The sequence below is a fragment of the Lepus europaeus genome, chromosome 18 (genome assembly GCF_033115175.1).
Source record: "Lepus europaeus isolate LE1 chromosome 18, mLepTim1.pri, whole genome shotgun sequence".
Taxonomy (NCBI): Eukaryota; Metazoa; Chordata; class Mammalia; order Lagomorpha; family Leporidae; genus Lepus; species Lepus europaeus.
The window spans coordinates 19717534-19744960 of NC_084844.1; the positions used below are offsets into that span (position 1 = coordinate 19717534).

General features: G+C 44.2%; 2 protein-coding genes across 15 annotated transcripts in view; one reads left to right on the forward strand and one right to left on the reverse strand.

The window, feature by feature from the left end:
* The window catches only part of NBR1 (NBR1 autophagy cargo receptor), a 32977-nt gene extending 17641 nt beyond the window's left edge, over window positions 1-15336 (reverse strand). For 2 of the 7 annotated variants that reach the window (XR_009864246.1, XM_062174866.1), the window contains exons 1-10: window positions 14518-14638; window positions 9974-10084; window positions 7869-7931; window positions 6594-6612; window positions 4672-4694; window positions 2528-2716; window positions 1780-1857; window positions 1103-1317; window positions 521-688; window positions 37-246 (exon numbers count right to left, since the gene is read on the reverse strand). Coding sequence is in view for 6 of the 7 variants with exons in the window: in XM_062174866.1 (XP_062030850.1) it covers window positions 37-246; window positions 521-688; window positions 1103-1317; window positions 1780-1857; window positions 2528-2716; window positions 4672-4694; window positions 6594-6612; window positions 7869-7931; window positions 9974-10075 (1067 nt within the window). In the remaining variant the exon portion in view is untranslated. Of the gene's footprint in view, window positions 1-36; window positions 247-520; window positions 689-1102; window positions 1318-1779; window positions 1858-2527; window positions 2717-4671; window positions 4695-6593; window positions 6613-7868; window positions 7932-9973; window positions 10085-13921; window positions 13943-14517; window positions 14639-14927; window positions 15151-15171 lie in introns of those variants that run through there. The other 5 variants (XM_062174865.1, XM_062174861.1, XM_062174863.1 and 2 more) reach the window with 4 other exon arrangements.
* A 187-nt stretch (window positions 15337-15523) lies between these two features.
* BRCA1 (BRCA1 DNA repair associated) overlaps window positions 15524-27427 on the forward strand; it is a 74400-nt gene continuing 62496 nt past the window's right edge. For 4 of the 8 annotated variants that reach the window (XM_062174843.1, XM_062174844.1, XM_062174846.1 and 1 more), the window contains exons 1-2: window positions 15524-15677; window positions 16534-16627. In XM_062174843.1, coding sequence (XP_062030827.1) covers window positions 16548-16627 — 80 coding nt within the window. In that variant the 5' untranslated portion in view covers window positions 15524-15677; window positions 16534-16547. The remainder of the gene's footprint in view (window positions 15678-16533; window positions 16628-27427) is intronic. The other 4 variants (XM_062174849.1, XM_062174850.1, XM_062174851.1 and 1 more) reach the window with 2 other exon arrangements.

Sequence of the window (27427 nt, forward strand, 5' to 3'; positions counted from 1 at the left end):
CTTAAGTCTAGGCTCCCACCCCAGCCCTGGACTTACATCAAGGTGTGGGACTGGAGCAAGCTCTCAGGTCGGCCCAGAGGAGACTTGGGGCTCTGCAGCCCATGGATTGAATTCCACAGATGAATCTTCCTGTGAAGTTTAAGCTGCTTTTTAAGTTCCTTGACTTCTGCTTTACGCTGTTTCTTCTCAGCTCGCAACCTCTGCTTTTCTGCTTTAAGAAAGTTCTTATCAACCTGTTTCTGAAGCCTGTAAGATAGAAGTCAAAGTCTTAAAAAACAAACAAAAAGCCCTCACAAATCTTGAAGCCATTTGGAGCCAACTGCAGTCGCCATTGAAGTCAACTTCTACTTTAGTTTCCTCATTTCTTTTATAGTTATCCCTTCCATTTCATTACCTTTGGATAGTTATCTTCTTATTGTACATCAACGAAGATGGGCAGAACTGAGAAGACTGCCTACAGTGCTGTGACACTACACATTACCACCAGCGGTTTACGTTCCCAATTAGTATCTCATTTTACCTCACTTGTTCCAGGGCGGCTGGGAGACGAGGAGTAGAACACTTTGAGTGGGAGAATGGTTCAGAGGAACTCACAATAGGTCTCCTCAACTTCAGCAGAACGTGGTTAGTGTCATGGGCATATGATCCTGCTTCACAGTCTTCACAGATGTTATAGGATGGGCAGAGGCTGTAGGGAAAGAATGGCAGTACAAAATTGCAGAATAGGAAACAACTGAGGAGGGGAGATATCGGACCAGACTTCTATGTCCTATATCCACCAGACTTCTATGTCCTATATCCATTTCCAAGGACAATCTTTGGGAAGAATAAAATATGGAAGCATTTGGAACAAATGGTCTAATTTTGTTCTGAGGAGTACGATGTTTTACTCAGTTCTGTTAATACAAATGTGTATCTGAACACAAAAGTCTGAGTAGTTACCCCTTAAATCACACAGTGGCCTGTGGTTCCAATCCGGAGCTACTATACCTAATGCTCAGAGACACAGTATACATACAGTTTCCCTCCAGCTACCCAGAATGCCAGGAAGTCACTGCTCTAAGGTCTGCCAATAGCGAGCCCACCCCAAGTGACTGCTTACCTACACTGGTAGCGCACACCAATGATCCTTCTTTGGCAACTGCTGCAAGCAATATGCCAGCTGAACTGGTTTTCTGGCAAAAACAGTGTTTCCTCTGAACCAGGCATTGAGACTTCTGAGGAACAGGAAGCCACGGATGGGTTCTGGAGGACGAGTTTCTCGTGCAACCTCTGCTCCAGCTTCTCGACTGTTTCTTTAACGACCTGTTCTCTGAACTGGAACGCAGAGCAGAAAGTGGGGGCAAACTCAGTTCCAATTCTGGGAAAAGACGTAGAGACACCAACAGATCTGAAACCTCACCATCTCTGTATAACATTAAGAACACAATCAACAGCTAATGGCCGCTGAGTGAATACACAGAAAGGTAGCAGGCAGCTCCTTCTCCAGGTGAACTGATTCCGGGAAGAGACCAAGAAGTCCTTCTGATGAGCAAATCCTACTTCTCAAGCCTGGAGATTTCTCTCTCTCCCTGACATGCTTAGAACCCAAATCCCTCTTTTCCTGGTGCCTCATCACAAAGGTTAGGGCTTTCTTGAACCACTCTAAGTTTGGAAGTGAATAGCGGCCACTCTTCATTTTATTCGCACCAGGCAGCAACCACCTGGATTTGGTTATTTGCTTCACATTCCACCTGTGCCAACAGTGCTGCTAAAACCCCACCCAGAGAGAACACTCACGGTCTCCAGGTAGCTTGTGAACCAGTCTGGGGGCTTGTCTTGAGGCTGGTCTGTGTCACACGGAGCAAGTGGAAACAACTGCAAGAAAACGCAATCAAGATCTTGATTCTTTTTTCCATTTAGTATAACTGTCCTGAAGTATATTATTTTTAGGTTTCCTTCATCAAGTTATACAAACATATGGTTAAAAAAGGGTCACAGAATGAACGAATATAAAAACAAAACAGAGTTTCTATCCTACCTGGCTCCCTGTTCTCCAGAATTAAGCCTCTGTTATCAGCCTCAAAAAGTCAGAGACTGGGATAATCATAATAACTACTAAATCTTTGATGAATATGCAAATCTTAGATCAATGAGACATAACATTAGAAAACTGGATGGAGGCCAGCGCCGCGGCTCACTAGGCTAATCCTCCGCCTGTGGTGCTGGCACCCTGGGTTCTAGTCCCGGTTGCCCCTCTTCCAGGCCAGCTCTCTGCTACAGCCCGGGAAGGCAGTGGAAGATGGCCCAGGTCCTTGGGCCCTGCACCCGCCTGGGAGACTAGGAGAAGCACCTGGCTCCTGGCTTCGGATCGGTGCAGTGCGCCGGCCGTAGCAGCCATTTGGGGGGTGAACCAACGGAAGGAAGACCTTTCTCTCTGTCTCTCTCTCTCCCACTATCTACCTCTACCTGTCAAAAAATTTTTTAAAAATTAAAAAAAAAAAAAAAAGAGAAAGAAAATTGGATGGAGAAGTCTATCCATTCATACCTGTGCTGCAGGAGCCTCTGAGTTCTTTGTGTCTGATCCCAAGACTCTCACCAGTGAGGAACAATGTGCAGGTGGCTTCTTCCCCATTCGGGCAGCTCGTTTTTCTGCCACTGGAAGAGGGGCTTCCTCAACAACATGGTGCCCCTCATGGACTCGCATCTGCAGCTGATTTCCCTGCTTGACTGCCATCTGAGAGCACGTTAGGAAACAAAAACATACTTGATGATTCTTTTTTCCAAATATAATTTCAAAGATGCCCTAACAGAAGAGTGGTAAATTACGCTGGAAAACATCATGATTTATATTTGCTTTATTATATCAAACCAAACATCACACACAACATGAACACCCAGTCTGCTAGGGTTTTTTTGGAAAAAAAAATTTTTTTGAACTAGAAATGGTTTTATTAGTAAAACACAAAAATAGGTAATTAGCACAGAAAATTTACTAGGTGACATGTTTGCATTAACTGGGTTACTACTTTCCTGTTTAATACATTTTTATATCAGATTCATCCATGGACTTCCATCTCAATGGTCTAAAAGTCAATCCCAGACCATTAGAACTGGAGAAACTAAAAAGCAACCTTAAACGGTCAAGTTTTTTTTTTTTTTTTTGAATAGCATCTTCCTAATTCAAGGAGAATTTGGGATTCTAAGAAGGTACTCCAGTGTCCAAAACTAATGGCCAACCCTATGGGGTTTCTAGCTCCCTTCATCAACTCACTGTTATTCACAACTGTTCTTTTATCTGTTTTATGTATTACACTTCTTAAGATTCCATTTAAAAATAGAATTCCATTTAAGGATAATATAGGACATGTTAAATAGCTTGGCTGTAATAATCATTTCACGATGTATATATATATCAAAACATTATATCCCTTAAGCATAAACAATTTAAATAAGGAACTCTTCTCATAAGGCATTTTATGGACAAAAAGTATGAAAGCTATTATTCAAGATCAATTTTTTTTTAAAGGAGCCACTTAGTAAGTATTTTAGCTTGCAAACCATTTCCCTTCTGTAATTTTGCCACTGTAGCACCAAAAGCCATTAATTAAAGTATGGTCATGGTTGTGTTCCAATAAAATGTCATAAGAACAGAAAACCAGTCCACTGATTACATTTTGTTGACCCTTGTTCAAGACTATAAACTACAAAGAAACCTTTAATAAGACATTTGGGAGAGCCTTGTAAAAAACTACTCAGAAACTAAGTGTATTTACACAGAACTAGAAGAAAGGAGCATAAAGGCTCCAAACATATCTTGAATGTCACATAGTACCATATAAATATTTATAATTTTACATGTTAATAAAGTGTGTAAAACTTGTACAGTGCAAAAAATTTATTTTAAAAAGTATTGATATATGTCGCCGGCGCCGTGGCTTAACAGGCTAATCCTCCGCCTTGTGGCACCGGCACACTGGGTTCTAGTCCCGGTCGGGGCGCCGGATTCTATCCCGGTTGCCCCTCTTCCAGGCCAGCTCTCTGCTATGGCCCGGGAAGGCAGTGGACGATGGCCCAAGTTCTTGGGCCCTGCACCTGCATGGGAGACCAGGAGAAGCACCTGGCTCCTGGCTTCGGATCAGCGAGATGCGCCGGCCGCAGCGGCCATTGGAGGGTGAACCAATGGCAAAAAGGAAGACCTTTCTCTCTGTCTCTCTCTCACTATCCACTCTGCCTGTCAAAAAAAAAAAAAAAAAAAAAAAGAAAAGAAAAGAAAAGAAAAGAAATGACTTCAGGAATGCTCCAATCATTACTATCTTAACATGAGACCGTTCTCTATGTAACTCGATACTTCACATGTTAAATGCCCTTACATAATATCATAATATCCATAGAAAGCAGCAGGGTGAAGGAAGGAGATGTAAAATGTGAACCAGAAAGTATCTTTCAGGGAGTTCTTTTTAAATGCCAGGATGGTAGCACCAAAAACAGCAATAAAATGGGATGTTACCTGGGAGGGACGTTGTGGTTGGGGCTGCCCTCTGAGATACTGGTACGCCCTACTCGTCACAGGCTTCCCCAACTAGATTTCACTGTTCACACTTATTAGCCACTCTCCATGGATTATAAAATTCAGGTTCAAGTTTTGATAGTAGCTATTTTAAAAATTATTTGGAAATGAGATAACATTACCTTAAGTGCTTCTTCATATTCTCCTAAAAGAACAAAAAATACACACTGTGATATTTCTTTATCACCCCTCTAAAGACCCTATTAAGCATGGTCAATCCTAAACACCTAATGTACAGGAGGCCTATGGTTAGTAACAGTGTTTCATATTCACATTTGCTAAGTGAGTAGATTATAGCTGCTCTTGCCATGGGGGTGGCAGTGGGATGGAAACTGTATGACAGATTTGTTATTTCACCATAGCAACCTTTTTAATACACATGTATCTACAATATCATGCTGTATATCTTGAATATAGACAATAACAATATCTTTTAAAAGGTAGAGCTACTCGTGATTTTAAGAATTCTTAGCTTGAGGCTGGCTGCCACTTGTGATGCTGGCATCCACTATCAGAGTGGTAGTTCAAGTCCCAGCTGCTCTTTTTCCAATCCAGTTCCCTGCTAACATACCTGGCAGTGGATGATGGCCTAAGTACCTGGAACCCCAACACCCACGTGGGAGACTCGAATGGGAACCATGTGGGGAGTAAACAAGATAGAAGATATCGGACACTCTGCCTTTCGAATAAATAATTTTTTTTTTTAAAGATTTATTTGAAAGGCAGTTAAAGAGAGAGAGATATCTTTCATCCACTGGTTTATTCCCCAAATGGCTGCAATGCCCAGGGGTGGGCCAGGCTGAAGCCAGGAGCCAACAGCTTCTTCCAGGTCTCCCATGTTGGTAGCAGAGGCCCAGACACTTGGATCAACTTGTGCTGCCTTTTCCAGGCCATTAGCAGGGAGACAAATCAGAAGTGGGGACTCGAACCAGTGCCTTGGGCTGCTGGCATCATAGGTGGCAGCTTTATTGGTTACACCTAATGCTGGCGCAAAACAAATCAATCGTAACAACAAAAATTCTTATATTACCTTACAATCCCCATATACGAACAGCTACTGTCGCTTTGTTGACAAACTCCCTTCTCACCCTACTACAAAGAGAGGTTACTGCAGATCAGGTTCCACCATCTCTTAAATCCGTTTCTTTGCTACCGGAGCCTTCCAGTTAAAAAAATCTCAACCGAGCTTCTTCACAACTAGGTGTTGTGAAGCTCAGGATTCTAGGGAGTTTATGGAAAGTGTTAATATTTGTATAAACACGGTTCCCATAAAAAATGCACTCCAAGCTCTGAATAACCAACCATCTGATAAACCCTGGATAAACCCTGATAAACACGTCGTAACGTGTTTCTAAGCTCATGTTAACGTACATGCACACCAAGTCAGAGACAAATGCAACATCAGGGTAAGAAGTTATGTCTGGCCGGCGCCGTGGCTCAACAGGCTAATCCTCCGCCTTGCGGCGCCGGCACACCGGGTTCTAGTCCCGGTCGGGGCACCGATCCTGTCCCGGTTGCCCCTCTTCCAGGCCAGCTCTCTGCTGTGGCTAGGGAGTGCAGTGGAGGATGGCCCAAGTGTTTGGGTCCTGCACCCCATGGGAGACCAGGAGAAGCACCTGGCTCCTGCCATCGGAACAGCGAGGTGCGCTGGCCGCAGCGCGCTACCGTGGCGGCCATTGGAGGGTGAACCAACGGCAAAAGGAAGACCTTTCTCTCTGTCTCTCTCTTACTGTCCACTCTGCCTGTCAAAAAAAAAAAAAAAAAAAAGAAGTTATGTCTGTCAAACTGAAGGCACATAATTTTCAGATTACCATGAAAACTGAGCATAAAGCCCATTCAAAGGGACCACCCTATATACAAGAGTGCAATACAGTAAAACTCCTGCATGTAACTAATGCCTATAAATAAATGACTATAATGTCAACTTATAGTATACCAACTTCTACTCTAAAATGAAAATTGCAACAAGGTTTGAGTATAATTGAAGATACTGTGATGAGCAGATTAAGGCTTTCCAATAAAGCTGAACACCTCAGGGACTCACCTTGACTGTTGATGGACACCTAAAAAAGGGAAAAACAGTGAATCATAAGCATCTCATCAAGTAAGCATTTCTGTGACCAGAATCAACCTCACAGGCAAGAAGCAAAACCTCAGGTCAGGGGTTCAGCTCTTCCAGTATCACTTGCTGGACACGAGGATCAGTTAAGGGATTTTACTGCTTTTCTGCTGTGCCCTCCTTTACCTCATTAAGAGACAACATTATAGAGTGGTGAGGGTATAGGCTTGAACCCCTACTCTCTTCCTTTTCCTTTTAAGCTTTTGTGCCTCTGGGCAAGTTCTTAACCTCTGTGCCTCAGCTTCCTCATAGGTAATAGAGATGTTCCTAATATATCTAACACATAGTATGGTTAGTCTGACATACTACAATCACTCAAAGGTTAGCCATTGTTAATAAACTAAATGGCAGATTGTGGTACATCTGAGCATAAGATCCCTATAAATTTACAAAGTGATTACTCAGATATTCTTCAACATTGCTTCCCTATTTCTCAACTCCATTTCAAATCCCACAAGTCATCTTAGAACATGCAATTATCAAATACAGTACCCGTTCTCTAAAATGTTTGGGACCAGAAGTGCTTTGGATTTTGGCATATTTGTATATACACATGGAGATTTCTTAGGGATATGACTGAAGCCTAGATACAAAATTCACTTGTTTTGTATACACCTCATATGTGCAGTCCAAAGCTAATGTATCTGTAATGCAGCTATATTCTGACTACAACCTGTCCCGTGAGGTCCACTGTGGAATCTTCCACTTGTGGCACCACGGCAGTGAGCAAAACATTTTGGATTTTGGAGCATTTCTGATTTCAGACTTTTGATTAGGGGTGTTCAACCTGTGCTTCTTTTTACATTTGAGAGGCGAAGGACTTCCACCTGCTGGTTTACTGCCCAAATGCCCACAAAGGCCGGGGCTGAGCTGGGGCCAGAGTCAGGAACCAGGAACCCATTCCAGGTCTCCTGCACAGGTGGCATGAACCCAATTACTTAAGATATCACTACTGTTTCCCAGGGTCTGCACTGCAAAGAAGCAGAGTCCAGGAGCTGGAGCTGGAACCTAAGCCAGGTACTCCAATGTGAGCCATGGGCATCTTAGCCACTGGGCTACATGCCTACTCTCCAACCTGTACATTTAAGCCACTGCACAGTAAGATAATCACTACTCAGAACTTCTCTAGCCCCATATGCCCCTGAAGAAATAAGATCCCTATTTTTTATTCCTAGCAGTGGGTATCAAAATATACTTCACCTCTTCATTTTCCTCATCCAGGTATTTTATTTGAATAGTGTTCAGATCAAATGAAACTTTCACCTGCAAATAAAATATACACATTGTATGATTAAGACATCAAAAAAGCAAGTTGTAACAGAAACCTAAAAGTCAACAAAAAACAAAGATGGGCATATTTCATGTTTCACTTTACATGCTTAAAAATTACTACAAATAGTCAAAATTGATGCTAGCAAAAATATCTACAACTCTAACAGACACAGAATTAATATCTCTAACAGAAAGCATCAGCACAATTGCTTATAAGATCAATAACCCAGGTAAACGTGCAAAAGTATACAGCAAATTCACAGAAGACAAAATAAGAATGCCTAATATACAAAAAATGTTCAAACTCACTGGTAGTCAGAACAACGCAATTTAAAACAATGAGATGCTATTTTATAGAATAGCTTAAAAGTTTTAAAGCTACTGTCAAAAATTCAACACACAGTCATACATTTCTGCGAGTTACAAGTGTTCCGCAGTGCATCCAGCAGTCTCTACCAAAATTTTAAATGACATGCTTTGTGGCCCACTAAGCTCATTTTTGGATAATATAAAGTGTATCCTATAGAACAGTGCCTAAAGTTATATGTAAGAGAAGAGGCATATCTCCTGCAGTTTATTTTATAGTGGCAAAAAGAAAAAAAAAATAGTGGAAACAACCTTCCAATAAGGGATGCTTAACTATATTATGCTTCAACAATATCAAGAATACTGTAGACTAAAGCTTTAGAGGGATACTAACTTTTTTTCTTTATGTATGTTTAGATTGTTTTAGTTCTTATAATGGGCATGTGTTATACTTCTATAATTTAAAGTTCACAATGAAGAAAAAAGGCAAATTGTTGGCTCATTTACTAGGGAAAGGAAGATATTTGTGTTTGATTATCAGATCTCTTGACAAATGAGAACCAACTTCTTTCTCAATAATCATGAGTCTAAGTACAAAGATATTTTGTAGAGGGCAGAGGACTAATCAGATTGTCTCTTAAGGCCTCTCCACCACTTCTTTTTCTTTTTAGTTACACATAACCAGGTAAAAGCTGAATTTCACCGAGTTTCAGTCGATCCACAAACGAGAAGTAAAACATTCACCACTGCAAACCAAACAAAACCAGAAGAGTACAAAGGGCAAACCAAGAGGAGGAAAGGCAGCAGCAAAAAAGGAACAGATGAACTGCTGTCTAAGCACCTCTGGGGTTTTTCCTGCTCAATTCCAGTATGTCCAACCTCTGACCTAGCAATAAACGCAGTATTGGCTCTTGCAAAATGTAAGCTATATCCTTAGTAGTTCACAAATAACAGAAACTATTTGGCCTCAGGCATCAGAACATTCCCCTGGTGCTCAGCGGGGGTGGGGAGGCCACACCAATGCCTCAGACTGTTTCTAAAATTAATAAAATTTTCCAAATTCCATCTTACTTTGAAAAAATAATTTTGCCTTCCCTTTCTGAACTCTTCAAAAGGAACTTGTTTGTTTCCTTTATGGGAGCACATCTCCAGTACAAATACTGAACTCAAGTACAAAATCATTTTCTGAAAGTCCCAGAAATGGCAAATATGACAGTATTAACAGCTATGGAGTAACACTGCTAAAAATAGCTAACCTTCGGAAAAAATATGCTTTAAAAATATGCTTAAACCATTGAGAAACAAAGTTGGGGCTGGTGCTGTGGCATAGCAGGTAAAGCTGCCACGTGCAATGCCGGCATCCTATATGGGCGCCAGTTCGAGTCCCAGCTATTCCATTTCCAAGCCAGCTCTCTGCTATATATGGCCTGGGAAAGCAGTAGAAGATGGCCCAAGTCCTTGGGCTCCAGCACCCAGGTGGGAAACCTAGAAGAAGCTCCAGGCTCCTGGCTTCTGATTGGCACAGCTCTGGCCATTGCAGCCATTTGGGGAGTGAACCAGTAGCAGATGGAAGACCCCCCCCCCCCTTCTCTGCCTCTGTAATTCTTTCAAATAAATTTAAAAAAAAAATCCTAAAAAAAAAAAAAAAGAAAATACTCAAAAGGAAACTGTACTGAATGTGTACAGAAATTTAAAACAAAACAAAACAAAACAAAGTTAACACTCACCATAGCTTCCACATCAGCCCAAGTTGTATTTTCTGGATCAGACACCAGAAAGCTTTGAGTCTCATTTTTAAAAGTGACATTTAGAGTAACTTGTAGTTCCATGCTGTGGGGCTAGAGTTGAGACAGTGGGGGGGGGGGGGACAGAGAGAAAATACATTAGGAATCGTTCTGTACACTGTGTAAACATTCACTCAGGAATACTTGTCAGGACCTAATACAGGTCAGGCTTGGAAGACACAGAGTGAACAAGAGAAACTATGTCCCTGCTTTTATAAAATGTATGATCTAGTAGGCGGTTTAACTAAAGTTCACTATGCTATGGCGTGGCAGATAAGCCGCTGCCTGTGACGCTGGCATCCCATGTAGGTGCTGATTTGTGTCCCAGCTACTCCACTTCCCATCCAGTTCCCTGCTAATGGTGCTCAGCGGGGGTGGGGAGGCCACAGCAATGCCTCAGACTGTTTCTAAAATTCTAAAAGATGGCCCAAGTGCTTAAGACTCTGCCACCCAAGTGGGAGACCCAGATGAAGCTATTAGCTTTGGCCTGGCACAGCCCTGGCCGTTGCAGCCATTTGGGGAGTGAATCAGCAGATGGAAGAACCCTTTCTGTCTCTCCCTATCTTTCAAATAAATTATTCCTACAGTTAATTAGGTACTTCCTCATTGGAAATAATTCTGCTCAGAATATTTAATTTTGACCACACCCAAAGAAATAATTTAGCACTTATAAAATCCACAAGGATTTTATGGCACTTAATAATGATTGGTTAATTAAACAGTCACTGGTAGCAGGAGATAAGGAGATGGATAAAGTAGACAAGGTCTCTGGTCTCAGGGAACTTACATTCTTACAGGGACTTGTGACATTCTACATTTCTCTTGGGGAAGCAGCTTTTGCCTACACTGAGCAACCCAAACATTCAATGGCCAAAACACCAGCCAAGAAACTACCCAGGAGTAGCTTTCAATATCCTTCATCCAAGTTACTGTGCTATTTTGTAGTCTGAATTTTTTTAAATGGGAAATTTCAAACATGCATCAAAGTAAAGAGTAATACACGATCAACCCAAAGCCCTTTTTCTTTTCTTTTTTTTTTTTTTTACAGGCAGAGTGGACAGTGAGAGAGAGAGACAGAGAGAAAGGTCTTCCTTTGCCGTTGGTTCACCCTCCAATGACCACTGCGGCTGGCACACCGCGCTGATCCGAAGGCAGGAGCCAGGTGCTTCTCCTGGTCTCCCATGAAGTGCAGAGCCCAAGCACTTGGGCCATCCTCCACTGCACTCCCGGGCCATAGCAGAGAGCTGGCCTGGAAGAGGGGCAACCGGGACAAAATCTGGCGCCCCGATCGGGACTAGAACCCAGTGTGCCGGTGCTGCTAGGCGGAGGATTAGCCTATTGAGCTGCGGTGCCAGCCCCAAAGCCCTTTCATCTATACCTTTGGCACTCCCTTGCCCCAATACTAGACTGACCACAGCCAGGTAATGTTGTAAAACCAAATTATAATAATCCAACTTAAAAAAAAAACTATTTATAATGAGAACATTTAAACCTCCACGAAAGTACAGAGGATATGAGGAATCCCTCTGGACCCACCTGCTATTTCCACAATTACAAATTCAGAAGCAATCTTGCTAGGCAGTCTCCTTCCCTATTGGATGACCCTAATATTTATCCTTTTATCTGAAAAGAACTGAGTATCACCTTCTAAAATATACGAATAAACAAAACTAAACCACCATGCCATCATAACACCTAAGAAGTGAACAATTCCTTAATCAAATATCTATTCTGGCCATTGTATTTATTCAAGGATTTTGTTTACTGACGGGTTGTTATGTTGAACTGGTTTGTTTTCATGACATGAAAAACAGTGTAAGTGGTCTGAAGATAGATATTAATTATATTGAAAACGCCAGCTCTTAAGCATATTCACCAGCAAATGTTTAATCTGTAGCTACAAAGAGCTAGATTCTATTCTAGGAATAGGAGATAAGAGATGAACAAGATTAAGGCCTAGAAGTTTCCAGTGTCAGAGGGGGAGGTGGCACAAGGGGTGGGAAGCCCTCAGTTCCACACATAGCTCTGGGACAATACTAGCCATGTAACTGTGAGCAAGCCAGTTAAGTCCAGAGCTTCAGCTCTCTAATCTGTAAAATAGATCTAATCTCTTTGCTTTGCCTGTCTCACAATGTTATTGTAAGGATCAGATAAAATCTGTGTGCAAATTCTTTGAAAACATTTTTCAAGTATAGAAATTAATACAATAGGGCTGGCGCTGTATTGAGGCAGGTTAAAGCCCTGGAATGCAGCACCAGCAACCCTTATGGGCGCCAGTTAAGAGTCCTGGCTGCTCCTCTTCTGACCCAGCTCTCTGCTATGGCCTGGGAAGGCCGTGGAAGATAGCCCAAGTCTTGGGCCCCTGCACCCACCTGGGAGACCCGGAAGAACCTCCTGGCTCCTGGCTTTGGATCCGCCCAGCTCAGGCCGTTGTGGCCATTTGGAGCGTGAACAAATGGATAAAAGACCTTTCTTTCTCTCTGACTCTATCTCTCTCTGTAACTCTTTCAAATAAATAACAAATCTTTAAAAAAAAAAAAAAGGAAGAAATTAATATAATAGGGTACAGGTGTTCTGGTGCAGGTTAAGCCTGCATCCCATATCAAAGTTCTGATTCAGCTCCCTGCTAATGTGCCTAGAAAAAAAGTGAATGACAGCCCAAGTACTTGGGTCCCTGCTACCCTCGTGGGAGACCTAGATGGAGTTCTAGGCTCCCAGCTTCAACCTGGACTAGCCCTGGCCATTGTGGCCATTTCAGGGAGTGAACCAGTGGATAGAAGAGTTTCTCTCTACAACTCTACCTTTCAAGTAAATAAATAAATAAAATCTTAAAAAAAAAAAAAAAAAAGGACATTACTACAATAAACCAGTCTTCAGGGGTAGCCATTTGGCCTAGCAGTTTATAGCTGCTGGTTATGACACTCACATCCCACACTGAAGTACCTGGATTCAGTTCCAGGCTTTGGCTTCTAATCCAGCTTCCTGCTAATGCAGACTGGGAAGTAGAAGCGATGGCTCAGGTAGTTGGGTACCTGCCAACCATGTGGAAGACCTGGGTTGACTTCCCAGCTCCTGCTTCTACCTAGCTCAGACCCAGCCATCGCAAGGGTTTAGGAATGAACATGTATTTCTCTCAAATAAGTCTTCAGAAGCTTAAAAATACTATTTCTTTTCACAGTATAACGAACTACTCTCAAACAATACAACCGAGACTGCCACTTTAAAGACTGAAATCTCTGAAGATCAGGATTTTATTTTTATAAACTTACTCAATTATCTCTGCAAATTTTCCCATTCTTCTTCTCTACTTAAATTCATCACAAAGTAATGCCAGGCTCGCAGCAATCCTACTGACTTCTAGCATTCATTCACGTGAAATACATCTCTTGGGGTCCTTATGATATGGGTAGAATCCCTGACAATTCCCTGTGACCTTGTGCAAAAAAATCAGAGAAATGAAGTGACTAACTCTGCCTGCTCTAAGTGGATATTCGGAAATCTACTTTTAGTTTCCAATGTCAAGAAACACATTCTCATACTTTTGAAAGTCCGGAAGGAAACCAATCTTCCTCCTTCTTGTTCGAATTATCCCATTAGAAATTAGTTCAGATACTTGGCGCTCACCCAGCTGGTCTGCCAACGGGGAGCAAACAGGAAGTGGGAGATTCTAGCTTAGCTGGACCACAGCCAGGTCTTCATAAAGAACTGCCTATCTCTTTGGCGTTCATGTGAAAACTCTTTCAAACGAGAGCATAAATCTTGAACTTTGGAAATACTTCAACTCTGGCTCGTTCCCTGGCTCTATAGATGTAGAGCCCGTACAGTCAGGTAGCTGGGGCCCACGCCCTCGGCTTTCATAACTGGTATTATAAGTTCATGTCACTGACTCACCTTAGCTTGGCACAAGTCAGCTTTTCCTCTACGTCGGTTTTTTTTTTTTTTTTCAGCCTCAAAAAAAATCCCTTTAATGAAGCAGACGTGGGACTGCAAGCTTTGATTACTGTCCTATCCAGGCTTTTAGTGTGATATGAAAGCTAGGTGTTTTTGGCTTTTCCAATGCCGAAGTTCCCTAAGGTCTCTGGACGCGGGTCTCAGAAAGGGGACGATGTGATGAGGGGGATGTGTGGGTAGCGTCTTCATCCTGCTCTTCCAGCTCCCGTCTGCCTCGCACTCCATGTCCCCAACACACTGTCATCGCCCCCTAAGGAGTCTTACTCCTCTGCCTAGGCCCTCTTTGCACTGGGAGATCCCGACCGCCCGTCGGTACAAGCCAGGCGTTCTGAGCCACGGCCCCTCCACCCCGCCGGCGGCATCGGCTCCCTCGGTCCCTCCGAGCGCGAACGGCTCTCGTCTGGTCACTAAAAAGACTGGCTGCCCCTAGACACGGAAAAAGTCGCCCCTCTTTGCAGGGTTCCTCCCCTGAACTTCCCCAAACCCATTCAGTGTGACGTGACCCCACTCCTAGGTAACCGCAGCAGCTTGCTTACCAGCTTCCCGCCCCCGGGGGGCGCCTGCCGGAGGCCAGTGCAAAGACCGTTCGCTGCCAGCTCTGCTGCTCTCCCTGCGGGCAGAACCTAACATGGCGGAGAGAGACAGGGCCTAGTCCCTTGTTTCCTCGGAGTTTCCGACAAGATGATTGGCTCTTACCCTTGTTCCTCAAAACGACCACCCCCATTGATTGGTTGAGACTGCCCTGGCGGGGGCGGGGAAGAGACAACCTGACCCTCACAACAACAACAAACACCGGGGCCGAGGGGCGGAACTACGAGTGCGCAGACCGAGGCTGGGGCGGGTTACCCCTCCCCAAGCAAACTCCGCGTCCTCCGCCTTCCCTCGGGTCGCGGACCTTAGAGGACTCGCGAGGCCTGACGGGAATTGTAGTCTTCCTGGAACTTACAGGTTCTTTAGCGTCCGCTCTTAAGATATAAACACCTAACAGCACTCCAGTCCATAGCTGTCGACGTGCATAACCGCGCGGAGGGCTCCAGTCTATCAACTACGTGTCGCGAGGATCGTTTCCAGAGTCGGGAGCTGTTCTCCATAAGACTACAGTTTCCAAGGAGCACTGTGGCGAAGGCTTTTCGTTACGCAATGCATGCTGGAGATCGTAGTTTCTTCCCCCCGACAATCTTTTTATTTACCTAAACGGGGCACGTCCATTGCGGCGGAAAGGGTGAGGGGATGGGCTCTCTTCTTGCGACTGTTCTGAGCACTACCTTGCGCTCATATTCAGGCCTCAGGTAGCGATTCCAACCCTTGTCCAGCAATTACTGTGACGTAATAAGCTGTAACCAGAAGCGTAGAGGCGAGGGGGCTGCCGCCTAATAGAAAACTCAGAAGGTTTTCTCCCGTCGCTTTCTAATTACGTCATGGGGGCGGGGCAAGAGAGGATGGCCAATCCGGAGCCGGGAGGCTCCTGCTCCGCCCTTCCGTTTACGTGCCTTAATCTCGCAATCTGAGAGGCTATAGCTCCGCGGAAGCGGCGGGTTTCCATGGCGACCGAAAGCGCGGGAATTACAGATAAATTGAAACTGAGACTGCGCGTCGTGAGTTCTCTGCGGCTTTCTGGACCGATTACTGTCGGGGGCGGTTTCTCAGATAACTGGGCCCTAGGGCCCGGAAAGCCCGGACTCCGATCTGGTTAAAGGTGAGAGAGCCCCTAGGAAATGGGGAGGGAGCCAGGAGGTGGTCAGTTGAGAAACAAACAGCTGTGAGAAGAGTGGTCTCCCGAAGGAGAGCGAGATGGGCGTTCGTCGGGCCGGAGGGTGTGGGGGTGAAACCCGAAGGGCCTACGAGCTGTGTGGCTCTGAGATGAATCCTGGGGAGGGGGACAGTTTGAGTCACCAGGCGGGCACTGAGTGTAAGGACAGGCCACCGTGTGTCTGAGGGAATCCGGGTGACCGGATGTGCAGGGGACACCTTGAGCGTAAGAATGCCGGAGGCAGGACCTGGAAGAAGGCCCAGGACTGTCCGGGAAGAGGAGGAGACAGGATTTTGTGTGAGACAGAGCCCTCTGGAATTGGATCCGTAGGCACTTTGGGGAGGGGACGGGAGAGATGTACACAGAGGGGCATCAGCAGTAGCAGGTGCTCTGGGTGCGTTGGAGCTGGAACAGGTCTGTGGGAAGCTCTGGAGAAAGGCAGGGGTGGCGAGTGTTCCTGGTGTAGGTTTTGCTGTCCTTGGTGGCAGTGCCTTTGGTTTTAATCAAGAAAAAGAGAAAAAAGCCAGCCTGGATGGCTGGAGAAAGCTGAGGCTGTCACCACTCACCCCGTTGGAAACCTATATGTAAACTGTAGAGAATTCAAACCGTCTAATTACACAAGGCTTCGTGCAGAATTTTAAAAAGTAAAAGCCTTTTGTCATTAGCTCTGTGGGTTGGTGTAATTCTAAAACTCCACTCAAATTTCTCTTATTTTGAAATGATACTTAAAATTAAGTTGTCGTTTTTATACCCTTTTTAAGTGGTCTACTTATACACGTGATTTTTAATTTATGTGTTAAAGTTCATTGGACAGAAATGGATTTGTCTGGAGTTCGTGTTGAAGAAGTACAAAATGTCCTTAATGCTATGCAGAAAATCTTAGAGTGTCCAATCTGGTAAGTCAACAGAAGAATTTATTAATTTAGGATACTTCCTTTGATTGATTATCACCAATGCAAATGAGTAGAATTGACTTTACATAGTAGGGAGACAAAATATGATTTGTTAGGATTAGGCTTGTAACGTTGCTGCTTTTCTTAACTAGAGACCTTTAAATACACTTGGAGTGGATGGAGTTAATGAGGGCAAAATAAAGTCACAAATGATTGGCATCTGTGAAGAGATCGGATTTTTAGAGAACTTCTGACTAAACTGCCCTGTACATTTTAAGAATACCGTAAATCATTAAAGTCTTTACTAAGTCTTACTGTTTGAGCCTTTTCCCTCTACATCTATAAAATGAAGAGGGGAGTAGGCTATTCAAGTGGCTTTTTTAAAACTGAGGTATGATTTGTACATGCAGTGAAATGCAGAGATCTTGGGGGCTGGCGTTGTGGCCTGCCGGGAAAAACCACTGCCTGCGAATGTCTGCATCCTGTATCGGCACAGCTTCCAGTCCGGCTCCCTGCTAATGCGCCTGGGAAAGCAGTGGAGGATGGCCCAAGTGCTTGGGTCCCTGCACCCAAGTTGGAAACCCAGATGAAGCTCCTGGCTTCGGCCTGGCCTAACTCTTGCTGTTGTAGCCATTTGGGGAGTGAACCAGCAGATGGAAGATCTTTCTCTGTTTCTCCCTTTCTCTCTGTAACTCTGCCTTTCAAATAAATAAATCTTTAAAAAAAAAAAAAAAAACTCAAAAAACAAACAACTGAAAGAGGCCCAGCATTGTGGCGTAGTGATTAAAGCTGCCATCTGCCACACCAGCATCCCATATGGGTGCCAGTTCATGTCCCAGCTGTTCACTTCTGATCCGGCTCCCTGCTAATGGCCTAGGAAAAGCAGCAGCAGATGGCCCAAATTCTTTTGCCCCTGCTATTTACAAGGAGACCTGGAAGAAGCTCCTGACTCCTGGCTTTGGCTTGGCCTAGCCCATCATTGCGGCCATCTAAGGAGTGAACCAGTGGATAGAAGATCTCTGTCTCTTTTTCTCTGTAACTCTGACTTTCAAATTAAAAAAAAAAAAAAAAAAAGGAATGCAGAGATCTTTTTTAAGTTGTCATTTCCTTTTTATTTATTGTTTAAATGACTTATTTATTTGAAAAGCAGAATTATAGAGAAAGGAAGAGACAGATTTTCCATCCACTAGTTCACTCCCCAAATGGCTTCAATGACCAGGGCTGGGCCAGGCCAAAGCTAGGAGCCTGCAGCTCCATCTGGGTCTCCCACATGCATGCAGGGGCCTAAGCACTTGCGCTGCCCTCTACAGCTTACCCAGGCACATTAGCAGGGAGCTGAATTGAAACTGGAGCAGCCCAGACTAGAACCAGTGCCCACATGGGATATTAGCTTCCTGGCTTTGCAGGCTTAGGCTTAACCTGTAAGTGCAGAGATCTAAAGGATGTAAAGGATGCAAGTCAATGAGCTTTTTTTTTTTTTTTTTTTAACCTTGCTCTTTTTTTTTTTACGTTTATTATTTTCATCTACTTGAAAGGCAGAGTGATAGAAAGAGATCTTCCGCCGGGGCCGTGGCTCAACAGGCCAATCCTCTGCCTTGCGGCGCCGGCACACCGGGTTCTAGTCCTGGTCGGGGTGCCGGATTCTGTCCCGGTTGCCCCTCTTTTTTTTTTTTTACAGGCGGAGTGGACAGTGAGAGAGAGAGAAAGGTCTTCCTTTGCCGTTGGTTCACCCTCCAATGGCCACCGTGGTTGGTGCGCTGCAGCCAGCACACCGTGCTGATCCGATGGCAGGAGCCAGGTGCTTCTCCTGCACTGCACTCCCTGGCCACAGCAGAGAGCTGGCCTGGAAGAGGGGCAACCGGGACAGAATCCGGTGCCCCGACCAGGACTAGAACCCAGTGTGCCGGCGCCGCAAGGCAGAGGATTAGCCTAGTGAGCCGTGGCGCCGGCCCGGTTGCCCCTCTTCCAGGCCAGCTCTCTGCTGTGGCCAGGGAGTGCAGTGGAGGATGGCCCAAGTGCTTGGGCCCTGCACCCCATGGGAGACCAGGAGAAGCACCTGGCTCCTGCCTTCGGAACAGCGCGGTGCGCCGGCCGCGGCGGCCATTGGAGGGTGAACCAACGGCAAAAAGGAAGACCTTTCTCTCTGTCTCTCTCTCTCACTGTCCACTCTGCCTGTCAAAAAGTAAAAAAAAAAAAGAAAAAAGAAAAAAAAAGAGATCTCCCATCAACTAGTTCACTTCCCAAGCGGCCATGACAGTCAGGGCTAGTTCAGGCTGAAGCCAGGGGCCCAGACTCCGTCTGGGTCTCTCATGTGGGTGGCAGAGGCCCAAGAACTTGAGCCATGCTCTGCGGCCTCCAGGATTCATTAGCAGGAGGCAGGATTGGAAATGCAGACAGGACTCTATCCCAGGCACTCTGATAGGGGAAGTGGGCATCCCAAGCCTCTGTGTAACATACTCTGCCACATCACCTGTCCCAAGTCAAGGATTTTTGATTGCTAAGTAAATATGTGTCTGTAACCAAATCCCCCATCAAGATGTAAAATATTTCCATAACTCCAGAAAATTCCCAGGAGCCATGTTTTCAGGAGCCTTTAGCTTGCAGACCCTCCAGGACCTTTGGAGGCCTATGGAGAGGACTGTTTATCAGTATGATTAGTTTTTTGTGTAATTTTTGTACTTTTTAAAAATAATTATTTTTTATTTATTTGAAAGGCAGAGAAACTGACAGATCTCTCATGTGCTGCTGATTCACTCACAGAAGCCCACAATAGCCAGGGCTGGTGCCAGGCCAAAGCCAGGAGTCAGGAACTCGGTCTAGATCATCCACAGGTGGCAGGGACCCAACTACTTGAACTTCACCTGCTGCCCCCTGGGGTGCACATTAGCAGGAAGCTGAAATCTGGAGTGGAGCCAGGACTCCAAACCACGCATTCCCATGTGGGGTGTGAACGTCCCAACTGAGAGCTTAACTGCTAGGCGAAGGCCTGTCCCTTCACTTTGTATTTTTTGTTTTATACATATTACAACATTATTCGGAGAAGGAGCCTGAGGTACAACAAAGGTTAAGAACCACAAGCATCCGTTGGATGGTCTTTACAGTTTCTCTTAAATCTACAAAATAAATGTAAACCCGTACCTTCAGGTCTCTGCTCTGGTCATTCAGACATGGCGGCTCTGACCTTGTGATGGCTCTCAGATCGTCTCTCTGGGCTGTCATGTGTGCTCTTCTCTGCCTGGAATGTTTTTCTTCTGGTGATTGCATGGCTTGAAAATCCTGGTTGAATTACTGCATTTTAGAGTCATTTCCAGATGACCTTATTTAAAATGCAATTCATTCTTTATTGCCCTTTCCTGCTTTATTTTTCTCTATAACACCTGTTAATATCTGACCTTCTAGACAATTTATTTATCCTTTTTAAAGTGCACTCCAGAGAGACATGTATTCCACAAGAACAGAGGCTTTAGCTTATTTATTTCTATTTCCTTAGTAGTCAGAATTTTACCTGGGACATAGGAGCCACTCAGTAAACTTTTGTTGAATGAACTGAATAATCAACTCAATTGGTTCTTTGATATTTGACTTTTTTTTTTTAAATATGGTGATGGTTAGGGGTGAGTAACATTCAGAAAGTAAATGGAAAAGTTGCTCCTTGTTCTCAGTAGAGGAGGGTAAGTTTCAAATAAATTTTCCTTTGTGCTTCATGAAAATTGTTTTTCATATCTGGAATCAAGTTAATAAGATAAAGGAAAATGCAGCTTATGTTTTCAGAGACATCCCGAGATGTATAGCTGTCTTCTCCCTTGCCCTTCGACATTTGTGACAAAAGCAGCAGCTGAGTGAGATCTACAGCCTCATTTGGGGGACATCAGAGTCAGAGAAGTAGGAAACGACATTGAGGGGAAGGAACTGCTTTGAAGAAGCGCAAGATTTACGCTTGATAATTCAAAAGAATGATCACGAAGTCCTCAATCACGTGGCATTTGGGCCCATTTATTTTCCATTGCCACGGGATTCAGTCATAAAAATGTAATGTTCTTTCTCTTTCTGGCAGATCAAACCATCAATTAAAAAAACATACATAAAAATTGAAGAGGCAAGAATGAAAGTTAATGCTAAATTTTTGTTTTCAATCAACGATTGTGTTTTCCAGCTTCTTAAAATTTTTTTCCTGTTTGCTGTTAGAAATAGACTACTCTAGGGCTGGCATTGTGCTGTAGTGGGTAAAACCTCCACCTGCGGGGCCAGGGCTGTGGTGTAGCAGGTAAAGCCACCATCTGCAGTGTTGGTATCCTATATGGGTGCCGCTTAGAGTCCTGGCTGCTCCGCTTCCTTTTTTTTTTTTTTTTTTTTAAGATTTATTTATTTATTTGAAGGTCAGAGTTACACAGAGAGAGAAGGAGAGGCAGAGAGAGAGAGAGGTCTCCCATCCGCTGGTTCACTCCCCAATTGGCTGCAACAGCCGGAGCTGTGCCAGTCTGGAGCCAGGAGTTTCTTCTGGGTCTTCCACATGGGTACAGGGGCCCAAAGATTTGGGCTATCTTCCACTGCTTTCCTAGGCCATAGCAGAGAGCTGGATCAGAAGTGGAGCAGCTGGGACTAGAACCAGCGCCCATATGGGATGCTGGCATTGCAGGCAGTGGCTTTACGTGCTACGCCACAGCACCAGCCCCTGCTCCACTTCTGATCCAGCTCTTTGCTGTGGCCTGGGAAAGCAGCAGAAGATGGCCTAAGGCCTTGGGCCCCTGCACCCAGTGGGAGGCCTAGAAGAAGCTCCCGGCTCCTAGCTTTGGATCAGCCCATCTCTGGCTGTTGCAGCTAATAGGGGAGTGAACCAGCAGATGGAAGACCTCTCTTTCTCTCTCTGCCTCTGCCTGTCTGTAACTCTCTTTCAAATAAATAAATAAGTCTTTTTAAAAAGAAAAGAAAAAAAACCTCTGTCTGCAACACCAGCATCTCATATGGGCGCCATTTCAAGTCCCAGCTGCTCCGCTTCAGATCCAGTTCCATGCTGATTCACCTGGGAAAGCAGCAGAGTCCAGCCCAAGTGTTTGTACTTCTGTGGCCCACAAGGGAGACATGGAGAAAGCTCCTGGCTCCTGACTTTGGCCAGGCCCACCACTGGCCATTGTGCCCATCTGGGGAGTGAGCCAGCAGATGGAAGATCTCTCTTCCTTTCTGTCTCTTCCTCTCTCTCTGTAACTGACTTTCAAATAAATAAATCTTTAAAAAAAAAAAAAAAAGTGGAAGTGGCTCATTCAACCTCAAAGGAGGGTCCAGGTGAGGGTGACATAAGCTTGATCCCTCAAGCAAAAAAAAAAAAAAAAAAGAATTTTTTAAACTAAAACTGTTCACTCTGGTCATTGTCCAACTTTAAACTGATTTATAAGGAAAAAATTCTAGGGTAGGCATCATACCTACTTATCTTTCTCTCTCTCTCTCATTTTTTTCCAGCAGTGCCTAGGGTAGTACAGTTTGCAGCTTTGTTTTGTTTTATTTAAAGATTTATTTTATTTATTTGGCCGGCGCCGCAGCTCAATAGGCTAATCCTCCGCCTAGCGGCGCCGGCACACTGGGTTCTAGTCCCGGTCAGGGCACCGATCCTGTCCCGGTTGCCCCTCTTCCAGGCCAGCTCTCTGCTGTGGCCAGGGAGTGCAGTGGAGGATGGCCCAAGTGCTTGGGCCCTGCACCCCATGGGAGACCAGGATAGCACCTGGCTCCTGCCATCGGATCGGCGCGGTGCGCCGGCCGCAGCGCGCCAGCCGCAGCGGCCATTGGAGGGTGAACCAACGGCAAAAGGAAGACCTTTCTCTCTGTCTCTCTCTCTCACTGTCCACTCTGCCTGTCAAAAAAAAAAAAAAAAGAATAAAGATTTATTTTATTTATTTGAAAGAGTTACAGAGAGAGAGGGAGAAACAGAGCTTCCAACCTCTCGTTCACTCCCCAGGTGGCTGCAATGGCTGGAGTTGGGCCAGGCTAAAGCCAGGAGCTTCTTCTAGGTCTCCCACTTTGGTGTAGGGGACTAAGCACTTGGACCATCCTCCACTGCTTTCATAGGCACATTAGGAAAGAGCTGGCTTCGAAGTGGAGCAACTGGGACTCGAACTGGCACCCATATGGCTGCTGGCATCACAGGCGGTGACTTTACTCACTATGCCACAATGCTGGCTCCCCCAATTTGCAGTTAACTCTTAAGTGATTTCTGATTGGAACTGGAAACAATGTTACTTGTGGTTGCTATAGGGTGGTTTCTTATCTCCCTTAAGGTGTCTTGAATGAAAATTTCTTGTGCTGGCCTTTAAGTTTCTATTGGCAGTTATTTCCAATAATTGGTAGTTCTTTCTAACTTTTTACATATAACCATATAAGTTTGTGACATTCAGAAGAATTGCTAAAACGTTTTCTGGTGGGTAGTAATTTTTCAAGCCTAAACTGATTTCTTTTCCCATTACCCATGTTGGAAGCTCAATATGCAGGTATGAAGTAGGCTTAATATACTCCCAGATTTGAAAAGTGTTTAAATTTTCTTTCTTTTATTTTATTATTATTTTTTTAATTTGAGAGGCAGAGTTAGAGACAGAGGGAAAGACAGACAGAAAGGTCCTCCATCCACTGGTTCACTCCCCAAATGGCTGTAATGGCTAGCTAGGTTGATCTGAAGCCAGGAGCCAGGAGTTTCTTCCAGGTCTCCCATATGGGTGCAGGGACCCAAGCACTTGGGCCATCTTCCACTGCTTTTCCCAGGCCATAAGCAGAGAGCTGGATTGGAAGAAGAGCAACCAGGACATGAACCAGCACCCATATGGGATGCCAGTGCCGCAGGCGGAGGCTTAGCCTACTATGCCATAGTGCCGGCTCCTGAAAAGTGTTTAAAATATTTGAATCACTTTTACAGTAAACATTTACTCTCATCAGGACCTAGAAGAGCAACATTTTATTTTTTTCCTTTTTACTCCTATTCTGTCTGCAAGTTCTTCCTTCAGCAGTCATTACCTTTTTACATATTGGAGTTTTCATCTGTTCAGAGTTTGTGTTTACAATGTGTTTGTGTAGCTTGGATTATAATTACCATACTGAAATATAATTATTTCAGAACTGAGTCAGTGGTGAGAACGAAAGCCATCTGGCATCAGAACTACATCCAATTCTCTTACTGAGAATTTCCTTGATATCTATCTTATCCTAGAAATTGTGATTTATGAACAAATCAGAGTTCTCTTTGCTAGGATTGATTTCCTTTTTTAAAGTTACATCGGTCCCAATAATAATACACTGATACAAGTCATCTCACATCGTGAAGCATTTTCCCCAGTAACATTCAATATTATTCTTGCGGTAGCCTCAGGAGACTGGCAGAGTGGGTGAGTGACAGAAGGAAGCAGGGTCAAGTAGAGTGCTTGGCCTGAGGTTGCTCTGCTGACTGAAAAAAGAGAGAGGGAGGACTGGTGGTAGAAACTCAGCCTTTTGACTTAGTCCTGAGTTTTTCTTTTCATCACCCTGTGCTGCGTCAGAAACCCCATGATTACAAGAGTTGTGTTACCAGGTCCTTTACAACAAGGCTATTGTCCCCAGCTTCTGAGATCCTTTTGCAACAAGTTAAGCATCTGTTGAAAAGAACCACATCCCTGTTAACACTACCAGGTTACTTGTGCTTTGATGTTCTGCCTAGATTTCACCACCAAAAATCAGTTTCTAGAGCTCTCTTGCAGCGTAAAGCTAAAAACTTACATCATTCAGCTGTGCTCCAATGTCATTCTCAGTGGGCCTTTCATGACCATCTTGTATACAAACACACACCCGTGACACACAGGTAGCACTCCCTGTCCCCCTTATTTTCTCTTTAATATGTACTCCTGTGTATGCTTATTTACTTCCTCTGTCAGCTGTCTACCACAGCTAGAATATATGCTCCCTAGGGGCAGGTTTTGTTTTACCCATTGCCTTATTTCTGTCTTTGGGAACAAGGCTTGTGTGAGTAGATGCCCAATACATACTTGTTATATTACTAAATCAGTCTCAAGAAGGCCTTGAGATTTTGTGGGTAGATGGGTGGGGATAGAAGTAAGTTTATTATTTTCTCAGTTTCCTTTAATGGGCATTGCACTGATTTTACAAAGTAATCATAAGCAAAACATTATTACACACCTGAGGTAACAGAATGAAAATAATTCCACTTGCAAAACATTTTGCTGAAAATACTGAAAGTGAATTTGATCAAGCCCATAGGTCTAGTTTATAGGAAATAGAGCAGCTAGAGGAACATATTAAACCACACCATGGGGTTACAATCAGCAAAATCCAGAATGTGAGAGATTCTAAGGTCAAATTACCGAGCTTTTTTTTTTTTTTAATGTTTTTTAAGATTTATTTTATTTATTTGAAAGGCTGAGTTACGAAGAGAGAGAGATATCTTCCATCTGCTGATTCATTCCCCAAAATGGTAGCAACTGCTGGGACTGGGCCAGGCTGAAGCCAGCAGCTAGGAGCTTTATTCAGGTACCCCACACAAGTGCAGGGGCCTAAGGACTTGGGCCATTTTCTGCTGCCTTCCCAGGCTTGTCAGCAGGGAGCTGTATTGGAAGTAGAGCAGCCAGGATGAAAATTGGCAGTGGCTTAACCTGTTAAATCACAATGCTGGGTGATCTTACATCCGCTGGTTCACTCCCCCAATGCCTGGCACATCCAGGGCTGGGCTAGGCTGAGCCAGGAGACCAGAACTCAGCCTGGATCTAATATGCGGGTGGCAGGGACCTGAGTTCCTGGGCCTTCTCTTGCTGCCTCCTAGGGTGTGCTTCAGCAGGAAGTTGGAATGGGAGCCCGAACTTGAACCTGGATACTCCAATATGAAATGCAGTTGTCCCTTGGGGGCTGGCACTGTGGTGTAGTGGGTTAACTCCCTGGCCTGAAGCGCCGGCATCCCATATGTCTGCTCCACTTCCAGTCCAGCCCTCTGCTATGGCCTGGGAAAGCAGTAGAAGATGGTCCAAGTCCTTGGGCCCCTGGGCTCACATGGGAGATCTGGAAGAAGCTCCTGGCTCCTGGCTTCAGATCTGCACAGCTCCGGCCGTTGCGGCCAGTTGAGTAAACCAGCAGATGGAAGACCTCTCTCTGCCTCTCCTCTCTGTGTAACTCTGACTTTCAAATAAATAAATAAATCTTTAAAAAAAAAAAATACAGTTGTCCCTAGTGGAATCTTAACCTGTGTGCCTCGTTTTTAAATAAATGGGAAAGGGGAAAATAGGAGAAATCTAAGATTAAAACAGGCAAGATATATCAACCAAATACAGTATATGAAACTTGTTTAGGTCCTGATTTAAGCAAATTTAATGACTCAAAGTTTTTATGAGAAAGGCAAATTGGAACATTATTTGTATGTTAAATGTTATTAAGGAAATTAATTTTTAGGAGTAATAATTTTTTATGGTTATACTAAAAACATCTTTCTCTTTTAAAGTGAGAGAATTAGAGCTGGAGAGAGTCAGAGATGGCCCATCTGCTGATTGAATCTCCAGATGCCCACAACAGGGCTGGACCAGACAAAGCCAGGAGCCAAGAACTCAGTCTAGCTCTTCCACCATGGGTGACAGGGACCCAGCTACTTGAGCCATCAGCAGAAAGCTGAATTAGAAGCGGAACTGGGACTTGAATCAGACGCTTCGTTGTGGGATTTGGATGTCCCAAGCTGCATGTTACCCACTAGGCCAAACATTTATTTTGTAAAGCAATTGAGACCTCACTTGGGACACCTGCGTTCCATATCAGAGTGCTGGATTCTAATCCTAGCTTTATCTAAACGCAGCTTCCTGCTAATGCACACCTTGGGAGGCTGCAGGTAGTTAGATCGCTGCCACCCATGTGGGAGGCCTAGGCTTCCTGGTTGTAAGCATTTAGGGAGTGAGTCAGCAGACAGAAGATCTTTCTCTCTGACATTTTCTCTTTTTATCTCTCAAATTACATAAATAATTTTAAAAGGGAATATAATTAAAACATCTATAAATGAAATTATATGATGGCTGGTATGTATTTTCAAATAACATGGAGGGTGGGACAGATGTGGCTGCAGTGATTAATAGGCCATGTGGGCTGCCCACATCCCGTAGGAGAGCACCTGGGTTCATTTGTGTCACATCTCTGCTGCTGACTGTAGTTTTCTGCTGATGCACACCCTGGGAGGCCACAGGTGATGACTCAAGTACTTAGGTCTCTGCTGCCCACATGGGAAACCTGGCTTGAGATCCCTGCTCTGGCTTTAGCCTGGCCCTGCTCTAGCCATTGTGGGTATTTGGAGAGTAAACCAACAGGTGGGAGCTCTCTCACTGTCTCTACCTCTCAAATAAATAAATACTTTTTTTTTTTAAAGAACTGATAACCTAGATGGCTACGTGACTAATAAGCAGGTGGTGTGTATAACCTGAATATGCCAGACAAAGCAATGATTCACATCCCAGGCTGGACAGTGGGAGATGTCATCATGCTATATGAAACCATTTGTAATTTGAAACTTATGAATTGTTTTTGAAACTTTCCATTTAATATTTTTGGACTATGCTTGTCTGTAGGCAGCTGAAACTCTCAGATAAGTGCAGACTGCTTTAAACAGAAGGTTTTGTCTTTATGGAACTCGATTGTTTAATTATGATATAGAATGTGCACCCACAATGATTTAAAAAAAAGGGCTTAAATGGAAACTAATTAAAGTACTTTCAGTTAATCTTAAATATTAATGATAGTATAAGGTTGAAGAGATTAGTATAATTTTGTTTTGATGTCTTTATTGAAGGTAAAGATCGTATTCTCTGTTGT